Source organism: Phascolarctos cinereus, unplaced genomic scaffold (assembly GCF_003287225.1).
Source record: "Phascolarctos cinereus isolate Bilbo 61053 unplaced genomic scaffold, phaCin_HiC Scaffold_4;HRSCAF=312, whole genome shotgun sequence".
NCBI classification, from domain to species: Eukaryota; Metazoa; Chordata; class Mammalia; order Diprotodontia; family Phascolarctidae; genus Phascolarctos; species Phascolarctos cinereus.
In genome coordinates, this window is record NW_027555847.1 from 566,544,533 (window position 1) to 566,561,013 (window position 16,481).

General features: G+C 32.9%; 1 protein-coding gene across 5 annotated transcripts in view; it reads left to right on the forward strand.

The window, feature by feature from the left end:
* SLC35B3 (solute carrier family 35 member B3) overlaps window positions 1–16,481 on the forward strand; it is a 55,793-nt gene that overhangs the window by 16,812 nt on the left and 22,500 nt on the right. For all 5 annotated transcript variants that reach the window (XM_021009899.2, XM_078153622.1, XM_021009897.2 and 2 more), the window contains exons 2-6: window positions 2,451–2,731; window positions 6,609–6,730; window positions 9,766–9,920; window positions 12,567–12,674; window positions 16,021–16,118. In XM_021009899.2, coding sequence (XP_020865558.1) covers window positions 2,531–2,731; window positions 6,609–6,730; window positions 9,766–9,920; window positions 12,567–12,674; window positions 16,021–16,118 — 684 coding nt within the window. In that variant the 5' untranslated portion in view covers window positions 2,451–2,530. The remainder of the gene's footprint in view (window positions 1–2,450; window positions 2,732–6,608; window positions 6,731–9,765; window positions 9,921–12,566; window positions 12,675–16,020; window positions 16,119–16,481) is intronic.

Below are 16,481 nucleotides of genomic sequence, written 5' to 3' on the forward strand. Positions count from 1 at the left end.
TGGTTTCATTTATCCTTGTGTTGATGATTCTCTCATCCACTTATCCAGCCCTAACCTCTCTGCTCTAACTGCCTATTGGAAATCCTGAATTGGATTGTCCTATAGACATCTTAAACTAAACATGTCAAAAGCTTAACTCGTTACCTCCCCTGAACTGCCCCATATCCTTCCCTCTTCTAAACTTCTCTATTACTGTTTACAGTACCACCATCCTCCCAGTCACCCAAACTTACAAAATAGATATTGGCTTAGAATCCTCAACCTCCACCACCACCACCAATATCCAATGAGTAGTCCAGCCCTATCGATTTTATCTTTGTGACATCTCTTATATATGCCCACTTCTTTCCTCTGGCACTGCTACCACTCTGGTGAAGGCCCTTATTACATCATGCCTAGACTATTTCAGTAGCCTGCTGGTTCGTTTCTCTGCCATAAGTCTCTTGCTACTAAAGTCCATCCTCCACTTAGCTTCCAGAGTTACCTTCCTAAAGTGAAGGGCTGACCATATCATCCCCTTTCTCAATAAACTCCAGTGGCTCCCTGTTGCCTTCAGGATTAAATTTAAAATCCTCTGTGTGATATTTAGGGGTCTGTACATAGACAGATGATTTGGAAATGATTCCTACATTGGTAACTAGTTGTTTCCTACCTATAAAAAATAATCAGTGTCATTTTTTATGATATTATCTTAGTACTTCCCATGTCCAACACTTTTCAACTCTTTTCTTAGAGCTCTTTTGACCTTGTTATTATGATTCTTTTATGTTGGTTAAACATCTCTATGATATAGTTTATAACTACAGTAATTGTCTTTATTTTTGTATATTTTCCGTTTTTCAGAGTTAATGCCTCATCTGAGGAGATTGGCTTGAAGCTACTGAAATTGAACACTGTCTTTTCATCTCTATTGTTTCTTTTAATGTGTTCTTAATTTTGACCTTTGCCCTAATTAACTGATGATTTAACTATGCAAAGATAATTCAAAAATTGCTCCCGTGTTCATAACTAGTCATTTACTAGATGAAGCCAGGTTCTTTTTTTATTTCAGTATTTGGAAATTGCTGTGTATTAAGCCTTTCAGTTTTCCTTGCCAAAAAAAAAAATGTTTATAGTATTACAGGCATGAGGCTTCTTTAATTCTTACGCTTAAACTTACCTATTTTTCATCTACCTTTATGTGATGTTACCAAGTATTATTTATAGATTTCTTTTAGAGAATTTTTCTCATATTTTTTGTTTCCCTAAATCATCCAATACAACAGAAGTTGCTACATAGACTGCAGCTACCTTTTATATACACTCACCATGAGTCCTTCAAGACAAGATGACAAAGTAGACTATTAAATGATGTTTCTCATGGCCTTGAGCACCTGATAAAGACTATTTTTGCCAATTACTTTCAGAGGCAAACTTACAAGCCATTCTTCCAATTAACTTCAGCTTCCTTCTGTCTCATGGTTTCCTTCATAGTATGAATGAAAGTATGGTTGGTGATGGTTTTTTAGATAGCACTTTTACAATAACAAGTTAAATTCATTCTTGAAGAGATTCTAAAAAAAGAAGTGTTTGTGAACAGACTCATTAGCATTAAAATTTAGTGCAGTTAGTATTATGAATAATTGCTGGATACTTGAATTACAGTCCAGTGTTCTTTTTAAGTAGTTAAAAAAAGGAGTAATAAAAATAACAAATAGCTGACATTTAAATACCTTGTCTGATAGAGGGCAAGTGACTTGTCCAGGGTCACACAGGTAGTATTTATCAGAAGTAGGTTTTGTAGGATTCTCCCTGGTCTAATTATTGGAGATGTTGACAAAGAGCCTTCATGGAAATGGTTTATGAGTTGGACTATTATGCTCTTTAAAAAAGTTTGTTTAAAAAGTAACATGAATATGTAATCCCAAAAGTTATTTTCTGTATTCTTTTTACTGTCTTTGAAATTTTACAAGTAAAAAATTAGGTGAATATTTTATTTTATAAAGGATTTCATAAAAAATGAAAATATGACTTGTGGCCTTCATTTTGAAACAAATATAGGAAACAATGTATTTTACAATATGGCTTTTATTTTGGTATAATGTTGAAAATACAAGTTTTATACATATGTATATTATTTGCCCTCCAAAATGTATAGTCCCAGGATTAAGTTAGTAATTTGGTGTTAACCATTGGTTTGTTGCCGTGGAAATGAGTATGATGTAGGCCGTTTAATATTGTGAATTCACCATCATCTTAAACAGGAGATGAATTGTGAGCATAAGCACATATATTTTTATGGTTATGAAAGGTAAACAAATGTTTTTATATTGAAAGTGAGTGAAACCAGTTTATGAAATTTTAAAATATAATGTTTAATATAAGATAAAATAAATTTTGTGGCCTAATAGAAATATAATTTCACGCTGTGGTCTGAATTTCATGCCTCTCTTGTTTTTCTTATTCTCTAGGACTTTGGTCAACATTCCAGGAAGACCTCAACACTAGGGAAGGTAGCTCCATAAGCACTGAATGCATCGAACTAAGAACAATGGATCTGAAATTCAACAACTCCAGGAAATATATTTCTATCAGTGTCTCTTCCAAAGCCCAAACTATGTCACCACACATCAAGTCAATAGATGACATTGTAGTACTCGGCATAAATCTCAGCAAATTTAACAAAGCCACTCAGTTTTTCATATGTGTTACAGGAGTATTTGTATTTTACCTGATCTATGGATATTTGCAGGTAAAGAAAAAATAATCACATTTTCATTTATTTCTTGTTTATTGATGCCACTTATTCTTATGGGGATAGTACATATGTATACATGTATATTTGTGTATACACTGTTTTGCTGATTTAGTAAATCCTAGATTTTAAGTAGACAAAAGTTTTATCAAATCTACTTTTTACATCAGTTTTTTTGCTATCTCTAATAGGATAAAGTTAATTTTACAATTCAAGTAAAGGAACATTATGATTTTTATAAAAGCTAGAGCCATATTTTGTGTTGACTCATATTAGTGATAGAAAAAGTTATAAAATTTGATTGTAATAGACTACCTACAGATTTAAATCTTCCTTTGGAGGTATGAAAATAGTTTAAAGTAAATGTTAACTAAGGATGTCGTTTGTGCTCTGAGTAGCCTCAAAATCATTATTATCAATTAACAAGCCAGTCAGTTAGTAAATATTTATTAAGAGCCTGCTGTATGCCTGGCACTGTGCTGTGCTGAGCCATGGGGATAAAAAGAAAGGCAAAAAACAGACCCTACCCCGCAAAGAGCTTATAATCTAATGGGAGAGGACGTTCAAACAACTATGTACAAACAAAGTACGTGCAGAATTATAGAAAATAAGTTAACAGAGGGAAGGTACTAGCATAAGAGGATTTGGAAAGACTACCTGTAAAAAGTAGGATTTTAGCTGAGACTTGAAGGAAGCCAGGGAAGCCAGAAGGCAAAGATGAGGAGAGAGACAGTCATTTTTCAGGCATGAGAGACGGTCAGTGGAAATGTCTGGAGCCAGAAGATGGAGTGTCTTGTTCAAGGAACATGAAGGAGGCCAGTGTGACTGGATTGAAGGATACTTGCGGTATAAGGTATAAGAAGACTAGAAAGATGGGTGGCAATGGAGAGGGTGGCAATTACTTATTAAGGGCCTTGAACATCAAACAAGATTTGATATATTTGATCTGGGATGTGATAGGGAGCCACTGAAGTTTATTAAGTAGAAGAGTGACATGGTTGGACCTGCACTTTTGGAAAATCACTGTGACAGATAAGTGGAGAATGGACTGTGGCAAGCAAACTGTCCAGCAGGCTGTTGAACTAATCCATGTGTGAGATGATGGGGGCCTCCATCAGGGTGGTGGTGGTGGTGTCATCGAAGAGAAGGAGGAGTAATCGAGAGGTGTTAAAAATCTACAGGTCTTGGCCACAGATTGTATATGGAGATGTGAGAGAGTCAAGGGTGGCACCTAGGTTGTGAACCTTGTCTCTGGAATAATAGAGAAGTTTGGAAGGGGGAGTGGTGATTGTTTGGGGGAAAAGATAATAAGTTTAGTTTCAGATATGTTGAGTTTAAGATGTCCACAAGATATCTAGTTGATGTCTAATAGGCAGTTGGAGATGTGAGATTGGAGATCAGCAGAGAGGTTGGGACTGGATAAATACATTTGAGAATCATTAGCATAGCGATGATAGTTAAATCCATGGGAAGTGATGAAATCATCAAGTGAAACCCAATAGAAAGAGAAGTGAAGAGGGCTCAGGACAGTGTAGCAGGTATGACCTGCAGGTTGATCCAGCAGAGGAGTGTCCTCAGCATAAGGGCCAGCTTTTATAAGCACTATGTTCATTGCTGGAGATACAAAACCAACAGAAAAATATTCTCTCCCCTGAAGGCCTTATCTTATAGTCCTGTGAGGGTAGCCAACCTGTTTATAAATAAGAAAATCCAAAATAAATGCAAAGTAAATTTGAGGAGGCACTAATAGGTGGGGGGAATGAGGGTGGTCAGGAAAGGATTCATGTAGAAGATGATACTTAACCAGTTTTAAAAGGAAAAAAAGTGATTCAGAGGTAAAAAGCCAGAGGAATTTGGTCAGCTAGCCCATGCAGAGGCACAAAGACAGAGCAAATGTCATGTCAGGCACAGCAAAATATTTATCAAATCTTTTAAAATAATCTTTAATATTTGTACTTTATAGTAATCTCACCATATTGAAATGTATGTCTAAAGAAGCATAAAAAAAGAGTATCACTAAAACAACTCTCTTAGAACCAGTTCATTTACCTGCCCCATCCAGAATCTATGTTTTAGCATTTCTTATAAGTACTTGCTAAAATATGCAGCACAAGAATTTACCAGTAAGGGATGGTTTTGATTAAAATTGAAATTTAAAAGACTGCTATTGTTAGAAGGGTTACATGATTAACTTGCTGTTAGTTTCTTTATGGTTATTAAATGCAGCAAAATGTGAAGCTTTCTTTGTAGTTTGAGGATGTTTTAACTACAAAGTCCCATTTTTACATAATGAGTTATACTACCATTATTGCAGAAGAACAGGAACTGGCAATTTGAACAATTTTATTAAAGAAACATTTGTTTAAATAACAAATAGAAATAAAAGGTGGCTGTCTTCCTTTAAAGTAGCATGCACACAAGTCAACAAAATTACTTAAAAAGCTCATAATCATAATTCAACTCATTTTTGCCATTTTTATTTTTGAAATTCATATTCCTATAAAAATAGTTTTATATAGAAATGGTGTTAGACGTCATTCTAAAGTAAAACTCTAGGTCTTTGGTAATGGTAAATCAGATAGTTTAGTTACACAGTGACAGTAATATTTTATTTTGTATGTCAAGCCATACTTTTGAGAGCTTTGATTTCATTTTATGTCTTCTCATCCAAAAGAAACTAACACATTTTACAGATTGATGTGTACAAAGGAATTAATAGTTCCTTTTTGACAGTAATGTGAAAGGGCACTTTCAGATCTGTTTAATGATATCAGTTAACATCTGATTCAATATTTTGTTGTTTTAGTTTTTGTTTTTAAATGAAAAGACTCTAGTACTTCTCTCTGGTTTCTGTTTTTTATTTCAAGCATAGTTGTTATTTATTTGTGAGGACATTTAAAGCAATGAAGATTCACATTTGCTAAGCTTATTTTCAACAACAAAATCCCATTCTTATACAGTGAGTCATGAGCATACAGATCTCCCAATTCAGGCAAATTGTGATAAGATCAATCTGGTTTGTTAAGAAGTCAGAGTTATAGGATTGTTTTAAAAAAAATTCTTCTTTTTAATTTTGTTACAGTAACTATTTTGATGACAAAAGGAGACATGTCTAATCAGTAAATTTATTATGTATAAATTATGTGCTTCTGAAGTACTTTAAAGCAGCTTTCTTAAGCTAGTTAAACATTCCCCTTCCAAGGGGAATTATTTATGCTGTTAACTTGTTTTGTATACTAATATTTGTAAAAGGCAAGCTAAATCCCACTCCATATCTAAAAATTTCAGTTCTAAGTTACTGGTATTCAGATCAATTAGATTTTACAGAATTCATGATCAGTAAGATACATCTTAGCAATAATTGAGTTGAACTAATTATGTCTCTTTTTAGAGAAGCCTAATTATAATAAGCTTGAGCTCACACATATCCTAATAAACTATGCTACCTGTTTAATCAGTGTCTTGGGAATGCTGGAATAAACTACCCTTTGATTGTCATTTTGGCAGTTCTTTCAATTGCAATAATTATATAATATTAACCTTTCAGAGGGAAAAATGAAATGCCTGGGATTATTTCCTCATAAACACCTTCCTTCATTTTACTAGGGACTTACCTGTGCATCAGCTAACATCAGTTCTGTGGAGAGTAGCTTCCTACAGTATTACTGCTGTCTCCTGTAGAGTAGCTGTCAGGCTCTATGTTTGATTGGGCACAGTCTGACTTATCTGTATCAGAAGTCTTATATTCTCATTTATTTGTTGTTGTCATTCACTTTCTTTGATCTCTGTTTGAGTGTGTCTTAAGTTGTTAGTGTTTTAATTATTTGTGGGTAATCATATTTGAACTTAAATGATTTCATACGTTCCTTGACAGGAGCTGATATTTTCAGTGGAGGGTTTTAAGCCCTTTGGCTGGTACCTTACTTTAGTTCAGTTTGGGTTTTACTCCATATTTGGACTAATAGAACTTCAGCTTATTCAGGACAAAAGGAGAAGGTATGGTTTTTTTTTTCCTAATTCAGTTATGGACAAGATTTTATTTTGTTTCTGTTATCTTCTAAGCATTTTGCATACAAAAGTTACATTTGATACCCAAGAGTGTAAGATAAAATTTTCAAAACAATTATTAGCTTCTTAAATAATAAGTTGACTTTTAATTCTCTACTTTTCTGTACTAATTGAACTCTGTTTCAATTCTGTCATTATTTCACTTTTTAAAGTATTTGTTCCTCAAGTAATTCTCAGAAATTAACTGAGAAATACAAAATTTTGTAGTTGCATACTTCTGATGGATATAAAAATACAGTTAGGGTTTGACTCCTGATTCATTTTGCTTTCTTAAAATGACAACCAGTAAAAGTTTTCAAATTCATATATCTTAAAGTAGGCATAATCTATTTCAAAGAAATTTTGTTTGTGGGTGAAAGTTGCAGTGGTGTGAGATCACAGACTGAAGTCTACAATACCTAAAACTGCCAGTAAAATACTGACATGGAATATCCTCTCATTTTTCACAGTGATAATTAAATTGTATTCTTGATAGGGTATGTTCAAACCACTATTTTCATATTCATAACTTTTTTATTTTTATTTAACACAGCCACCTGGATTGAAAAAAACTCTTAAAATTCTGTCAGATATTATTTGTAAACCATTCATAAGACATATCAGACTTCTAGCAGTCTCAAGTTTGTGAAATAACCTTGGAAGTACGTGTGCTCTGATGTTTTCTGTCATCATCATATATCTTTATATTTAAATGTATATTTTTAGATTAAGAAGTCTGTAACTCATATATTGTAACGATCATTATTGGTGTTTGATAGTCAATACATAGATTCTGGCTACTAGCATTGATAAAAATGCGTTATTTTAAAGTAAAAGTAAAACTTTATTACTAATATAACCGGATACATCACAGTACTTAATATTAAGAGAGCAGCTTTTTTCATTAGTTTTTTTTTCTTCCAAAATCTTGCCATGTTTAATTATTATGGTAGGAAATGGATTGTAGCAATGATTATCAAAATTCTTCAGGCTTTTAGTGTACATTGTTGGTTCCATATCTAAAATTCCCAAGCTCCAATGTATTTTTAGGGTTGATCTAAAATTGATGAAATAGAAACATATTACAGATACATCTGCTAAGACAATTGCAAAAATTTCAGCCCTTTTGATTTCTGTTGCTGATTTTGTAGAACCCCAGGGTCTTGCTTCCTTCCTTCCTTTTTTTTTTTTTTTTGCTAAACAGTGAGACAAAATTCTCACAGAGAATTAGAAAGAGATGCTACTAGAAATATTTTGGGGATGTTTGAAGGCCACTGGTTTCCTGGTTGCTCATAAGTTAAAAAGTAGCCGGTGCTATTTTATTAAATGAAGCATGACATGTAGATGATGAAAGTCACACTATCTCAAATTTTAACATTTAACTTGCCAAAAGAACTACTGTAGCCAATTTTAGCCTTACAAATGGCATTTAAAAACTTCAAGACTTAATTTCCATAACCTTTAAGTGTTATCCATTTGTTAGGACCACATTAACCCACAGATTATGTATTTTAAAATAAGAGTATTTGATTTCATGATTCAAGTACAAGTGAAAAAATATGGTACTTTGTTGGGGAGAAGAATTTGTAAACTAAATAAGCTAATTTATAAACTAAATAAATATGACACTGAACTAAAATTTTTCATTAAATGTCTACCTGAGGTATATTTTATGGCTGAAGAATAAAACTCTCCAAAATTGGACTTATCATTAACACACTGACAGCCCCTAAATTACAGCATCTCTCTAGGTTTTTGTAAAATAAAGATGTGTACAATTTTAGATATTTATATCTGAAGTTTTTATTAAAGCTGATGCTGTTCTTTGAACCAAAAATGTTATTTATGCATGTTGCATACCTTTTGTTTTCCTGTAACTTTCTTGTTATCCCTTTTTGAACTATTTTATTATTCAGCCCTTTGACCAAAGGCTGAAGAGAGAGAGAGAGGGGCAAGGAAGAGAGGAAATCATTTTTTCCCCCATGGTTAAATATTCAGGTGAAGAAAAGGTTAAAAATATTTGTAACATAGATTTGATGACTAACTATTGAATTTATTTATTCCCCATCCCAAGCCTCTTTGACTTGTATAATTGAGAACTGATTGTATTTCGTATTATATTTTCAGCCTACTTACCTTATAAGTGTAATTGCTCAACATAAGATCATGTATTCTTTAATAAAGGAAATTTTAAAAATCAATAGAGGATTTTAAAAAGTTTCAACTAAAACATCATCTTCCTAAGAATTAAGAATTTATGAAAGTAAATGAAATCAATAAACACCTTTGACTGGCATAAGCTTTTATTTTCTGGGTGCTGTTTGCCAAAGATAAAGCAAATTAAAAATGTGTAAGTCAAAGATGTTGAATTAGATAGTTTGGTTATCCTAATAGAAACTTGGGATTTTGATTTTCTAATTCTACATTTGTCAGTTCTTGGCAAAACGTACTGTGCACCTACACATAGCCTAATTGAAGTTTAAAAGTAAAATATTAGATTGGTTTCTTGGCATTATATAAACAACCCCACAACAAAAGAAGTTTTGGTGATTTAGGTGATTTTCTTCTGCATTTTGTCACACAGCTTACATATATATATGTAGACAAAAGTATTGTGTATCTTGAAGAGTATAATTTAAGGCATATCTATATCTTCAGGAAAAAAAATAAATTAATTTTTATATTTTGGTTTTTATGAAACTATATTCATAAGCAATTTTAAACAAATGTTTCATAATTTTAAAATAAAAGTCAAAAAGTATTATTTTTCCAACATACTTTCATAAAGTGATTCAAAGATACAAGGGTCATAATTTTAATCTTTAAAAAAATTCCCTGGCTTAATAAATGATACTTTTTAGCACTGCTAAGCAAAAGTTAGAAAATTATTTACTAAATCATTTCCCTTTTGTGAACACATCTTGAGTTGTCTCATTATTAATTTGGTCCCCAATCTTCATTTTAATGTTAATTGTGTTTCACAGGATACCAGGAAAAACCTATATGATAATAGCTTTTCTAACCGTGGGTACTATGGGTTTGTCAAACACTTCCCTAGGCTACCTGAATTACCCCACCCAAGTCATCTTCAAGTGCTGCAAATTGATTCCGGTTATGCTAGGAGGAGTTTTTATTCAAGGTAATGATTGATTTTTAATATTCTTTAGAGCTAATTAAAGATTGTCCATTAAAGTTTTTTTAATGGCATCTGACATTATAAAAAGCATTTAGCTTCCATTAAAAAGTGGTAAATGTTCATTTTCAATTTTTAAATTATGATTGGTATATTACAAAAAGAGCATAATTATCAAAACAAAATACGATTATGTACCTCGTTCCCTGAAGTATTTGACATACCTATTGAACTTAGATGGAGGTAGTTCAAATATCAGGATTTTTCCCATTTTCCTAAATTTAGGAAACATTTTGGTGGTGTAGGTTTTTTTATTAAATTATTTGAGAGAATTTATACTTGAATTTTAGTTTTTCTTGATTACGTGTATATCAGTCTCATGAGGGAAGCCAATTACCAAACAAATAAGAATGGCTCAGAATTGAAATTTAGAAGAATGCAATTAGATTGACTCCCTTCATCTTCTTGCTCTTTAATTACTCCCTTTTATTCCTAAATTGCATACAATTTATATAAATACAATGTTATATTTATTTACATTATTTTAAAGTTGGTATTAAAAAGAAGAGATATTAGTAGAGCCCTCTACTCTTTCAGTTAAAGCAGAATAAGTGTAGCCAAAACTATTTTAATCAGACCTGATGGAGTGGGGAAGCACATGAATGCACAAAAACACATTTGTATTTCGTTTTGGAATTCACCATACTTCAACAAAACAATAAAGTGACTATATAAACCTTATTTATCCTCTCCTGTGCTCCCCACCAACCCAGTCTCATTGGTGCCCCCTCCTCAATGCTGGAAATGAACAAGGTAGCACACCTGAGTAAAGAATTAACCCAAACAAAGCTGTTCTTTCCCTAAGCTTGTTTTTTGACTCATTCTGGTCCCTATAGAACTATATGTGGAAATAAGAGTTAACAAAACAAGTACTAATAATAAGAAATTTAAGGTGCTATTTGTTTCAGATAAAATATCCTAAGAACAATTTATTTTAAGTTAATTAGGTGTTAAGTAAAATTTTTACAAAGGTTTACTTTTTACGTGTAATTTTCACTTTTGGAAAAGAATTTATAAATGAAAATGTTATGTAATAGCCACATTTCCTTGTGATTTTGATCCTCATGCCTTACCCCCAAACACTGAGACATAAAGAATAGTTTATGGTCACAATGTAGCATAGCCTTCTCTCATCCTTCTGAGTGGTAATGATCTTCTGACCTCATATAGTACTTTGTTTTGCAACTCTCTAATGAACTTTTCTTATAGTGTTGAATATGATAATTATCCATTTTGGTGTCTAACCCCCATTAGACAGTTGGCATCTTGAAAGTAGGGATTATATTTTATCTGAATTTTCTATCCTCCCAGTAGCTAGCACAGTGCTATGTAAGCAGTATATGGTTAATAAATGTTTGTTGATTGATTAAATGTGATAAAACCACTAATACTCAATGTCTTTGTCAGTGTCCAAACTCAAATTTAATTTCCCTACCTAACACTTCAGTGTTAGTATATAGATATTAAAGTATAGGTGGCGTTTGAATAGTATTTTTAAAATCATGTTAATGAAATATACCATGTAGCTATATGTCATATAATTGGAAGCTTAGTGACTCTATGGGACTTGAATATTTTAGCAGCCACACTAACCCTAAATCATCACTCCATCAGTCTCTAGAATTGACTACCTGGAAGAACCATATAAATATGTATGCGTATGTATGGTTTTCTTCAGAGTTCAGAAATCATTGCTCTTGATGGTAAAGTGCCCCCATTAAGTTTAGTGAAAATTCTTCTAGCTACTAGATTGCAGACTTGAGGAAAAGAGCTGTGTTTTATTTATTCTCAACACAGAATCACAGAATTTTAGTGTTAGAAGCCTTTGAATGAGCTCATTGCTTTGTATCAAATGGATATTGAGTAAATGTCTGTTGAACTTTTTCTCTAGAAATATTTATTAAGTATTGTGATTAAAAAAAAAGGGAGCCCATATTATCCCATTTAAAATATTTTTATGTTAATCAGTAACCTATTGGAAAATATTTGAAGTTATATTTGTACCTTAGTTTCCAGAGGCCCTTATATGTGATGATGTGGATGACAGTGGAATTGAAATCTCACATCAGTTAATCTACCACATATGTTGAATGCTTAGAGTTGTGTTAGACTTCTTAACAGAAAAGTTATGACTGCCCAAGATCACATACCTTGAGTAGCTGAATTCAAACTATAAACCAGGTCTTATTCTTTGATTTTGTAGTGATATTTGAAAAATGGATATTTGCTCTACTTTATTCAGTACAGTACTTCATGGACTTGTTATTCCATTCCAACTCCTCCAAGTCTTTAAATACATTTTTTTTAAGTTGCTATAGCCAATACAGTTCATCAGTTAGTACCTAACCCTCTGCTGATAAATATCTGTGAACTTAGCTAGGGTGGCCCTTGACGGCAGACATAGTTGCTGCTGGGCCTTCTTGGTAAGGGCCTGCCAGAGCTTATGTTCCATTAATATAGCCTTGAAGAGCCATGATAGTATATCAAAGGATTTATGTGGAAGACTTTATTAAATTCAAAGCACAAAACTACATTAAGTATATATGCATAAAATGGGGGTATCTGATATTTATGAACTCTTGTTCCATATAGGAAAGCGTTACAATATTGCAGATGTGTCTGCTGCGGTGTGTATGAGTCTTGGCCTAATATGGTTTACTCTAGCTGACAGCACAGTTGCACCAAATTTCAACTTGACAGGTAAGAAACTCTTTGTATTCTTGAATTTCATAGCCGTTTTTGCCTTTGCAATTTTATAAGAAATTTGAATGATGGTCTGCTACAGGTTCAGAACAATAATTCACATGATTCTGATAGAAGCTTGTCACATGCTCTATATGAAGAGTTATATTACACAGGTCATTAGAAATAATGTAATTGTTGTGGTGACCTTTGGATCTTGACCCCATGTGAACCATAGTTTTAGCCCATAGTTTTGCCTCATGGTCGTAATAATAGTTGACACTCCTATAGAGCTTTAAAGTTTACAGATTGTTTTACATACGTTGTCTCATTCGAACTGAACAAGAACCCTACGAGGTAATTACCAAGGGTAGACATTATCATCTCCATTGTACAGAGGAGAAAGCTGGACCTCAGGGAGGTTAAATGACTTGACCGCGGTCACTCAGCTACTAAGATTCAAACTGAGGTCATTCTGACTCCTCCTCCAACAACCAATGCACTACAACATGCTACCTTTCTAATTTTTTATTATAACCCCACAATTATTTTTTATATAATCAATTATTTTTTAAGGTTTATGTGTATGTATATGTATATGTGTACATATGTATGTATATGTGTATGTGCATATATACATCTATATGAGGGGGTAACTGGAAACATACACACAAACTATTAGAGTACAGATTTCCTTTGCCCTCTTGATTTAATAAAAATTCTTAAATGTGTACATTGTCAAGAACAAATCTATGTATATCTTGTTAGTTTGCCTAAGAAAGAGAATATATGCTGTAAGATTAAATAGAATGAAAATTCCTTGCTGACTCATATATATGATGATAAAACCCAAAAGCATTTAGAATTTTCATTGGATGAACAATTTTTCCCTTATCATGTTATGCAGAATTCTGTAAATTAGTTTTATAATTTCTTAAGAGGAACTGGGATAAATGCTGTTGTGTATTTGGAAATTCTAAAATGTGATAACCTCCAAAATCCCATTCATGTTTTAAGAGTGTTATAAAAGTATTAAAATACTATTCTGGATTAATTTGGGTATGTATTATATTCTGTTGCCTTTAAAGGAAAGTATTGAATGTTAGACTTTTACTAATAGGATGTAGGAAACATTTTTCCTTTAAATGCCCCCACATTAGCCTCAAAAAAAGATACACCTGGAAGAAATAGGAGTTCACAGCTAAGTTTGCTTATGGAACCCCAAGAGACAAAGGATTGACTGTATAACTGCATTTAAACATCATGATTCATAGTCTAAAATAAGTAAAACAAGAATAGAGGCATAAATTTAATGGAGCAGCCAATAAAAAAGTATGTTATTTAGGTTACTATTGATTATTTAAATCAACTTCGTTACCTTTTTTTAGCAAGATTCAAAAAGTCATTTGCTGAATGTTTACTAGATTGCTTACTTGTCTTATCAACAAAAATGAGTTATATGAATGGATATGTTGCCCATTTAGGATCATAGTCTATAAACACCAAATAGCCAAAAATAATGGTGTATAACCCCAAGAGCTAGAGCCACAGCATATGTCTGCTTTAAATTTCTATGCTTAGGAGTTGGACTGAATCCTATTGCAAGGAGATTTCTGGTCATGTTATTCTGCTCTAAAAACTTAGGTGTCTCTATGTTGCCTACTGAATAAAGCTGAAACTCCTTAGCCCAATATTCAAGTCTCTGTTCTCATGCCTCTGCTACTGCTGCTTCATATGCCTGGAATGTCACCCTCTTTCCTCCCCTGTTGAAATCCTACACATCCTTTAAACTCCAAACGAAATACCACATTCTGTATGAAGCCTTACCCTATCCCCTAGTCAGTAATGATCATTTTGCCCATGGACCTCAATCCTTTTTTTTTTTTTAATAATTTCTCTTAATGCATGGAATAATGTATCCTTTTGTATTATAATTATGTGTATGTCATTTTCCCCTACTAAACTATAAGTTCCATTAGGGTAGGTCCCTCATATTAATTGAAATTTGATTTTCCCTCTATTTCTACCTAGCACAGTGCTTTTCATAAAGTAGTCACTTAACAAATGTGTATTGAATTGAATTAAGTCAAATTGAAAGGAAGGAGAGTCATTCTCCTGAGCCAGATTACAGCTCTAGAGTTGCCAAGAGTGACCAGAATTTTCAGACATACTTTCTTTCTGTGCTTCAGAGACTTTAAGCCAAAGGAATGTTTTGACTCTACTACTGTTTTTGGAAAAAGAGCTTATCGTTAGGGATGCTACTGCTTTCAGGTTCAGTTTGCAAGAGATGCTCTCCCTCTTTCTCTTATTCCCAGTGAAATAATTTCCTTAAAGGGAAACAAAAACCTTTTGGGCCTCATCATTTAAAACATGCATGGAGCCACTTATGCTGTTTTGGAGGCCACTGTTAGTGCTGTAGGAGTATTATAGAGTGAGGAGAAACCTAGTCCCTATCTATTAGAAGTATTCAATCTACACAGAGATGCCAGTAGAGAGGAACATACCCCAAAATGTTTCCAAGTCAGTAAGTCTACGTTAGCATATTAAGTAATGTGATTATTTAAACAACAGGGATGGGGACAGGCCTTGTACTTTCCCTCCCTGGTATAAGGGCTTTCAGTGAGGAGCTCCCTCTAACAATGCAGGCTAGAATGTCTGCTGTGTAACTTAAAGCAGATCTTAACCTTTCTTTGTCATGGACCCCTTTGGCAGTCTGGTGAAGCCCTTCTTGGAATAACATTTTTAAATACATAAAATGAAATGTATAGGATTATAAAGGAAACTATAATTTATTGTTTTTAATATTATAAAAACATGGTTATCAAAATATATGTGTTTTTAAAATTTTTAAACAAGTTCATAGACCACAAGTTAGGAACTCTTAGAGAGTTGCCTAGGTTGCACTGTTAAGTGACAAGGGTCACATAGCCAGTATGATTCACAGGTTAGACTCAAACCCTTTCAAGGACAGCCCACCTATCCACTATTCTTCACTGCTTATTATTTTAAAACTAGGAGAACTTAATGCTTCTAAATGAATGTTGTCACTTTAGGAAGCCAAACAGATAACAAAAATCTTATCATTGCTTGAATCATTTTTGTCATAAATTCTATTGAATGTCATCATTATGGAAGTCCAATACAAGATATGCGTTTTAGTAAGGAGATTAGTCTTTTTGTGTGGTGCTTAAACTAGATATAAAGGAAATCTCATGTGAGATTTAAATGGACGTGGCATGGCTAGACTATTATTCTCTTTATGTGAGAATTCAGGTTGAAGGACAGTTTTAAAACTTGAATGCTTTATTGTGTTTCTTATATTTAAATAAGGAGACTTTTTTGTTTGTCTTTTACTTTCTGGAAGGTGTGGTTCTTATCTCCCTGGCCCTCTGTGCAGATGCTGTTATAGGAAATGTACAGGAAAAAGCTATGAAGATGCACAATGCTTCAAATTCTGAAATGGTAAATATAAACTCAAACACACTGTTATATTTCAGATTAAAAAACCCAGATGTAAGAATGTACCTTGTTTTATGTAGTAGCTGTCTTCCTGAAAAGTTGTTGGTGAATTTTGTTTTTGGTAGATCAGATCACTTTAAAAGCACTGGGAAGCTAGCCATTTTAAAGGAACTCTGATAAGTTTCCTTTTGTGAAGGAAAAAAATGCAGTGCAAATAGTCTACCCCTGCCTAATCTATCTTACTGGAAATATATTTATTATATTGTTTTAAAGTAAGGTAAACTCCTAAAGTATGTAAATGTTTCTCTCTGAAAGATAATGTTTGGATTCATAATTACCATTTTTCTTACTCCTAAAACATAGTAT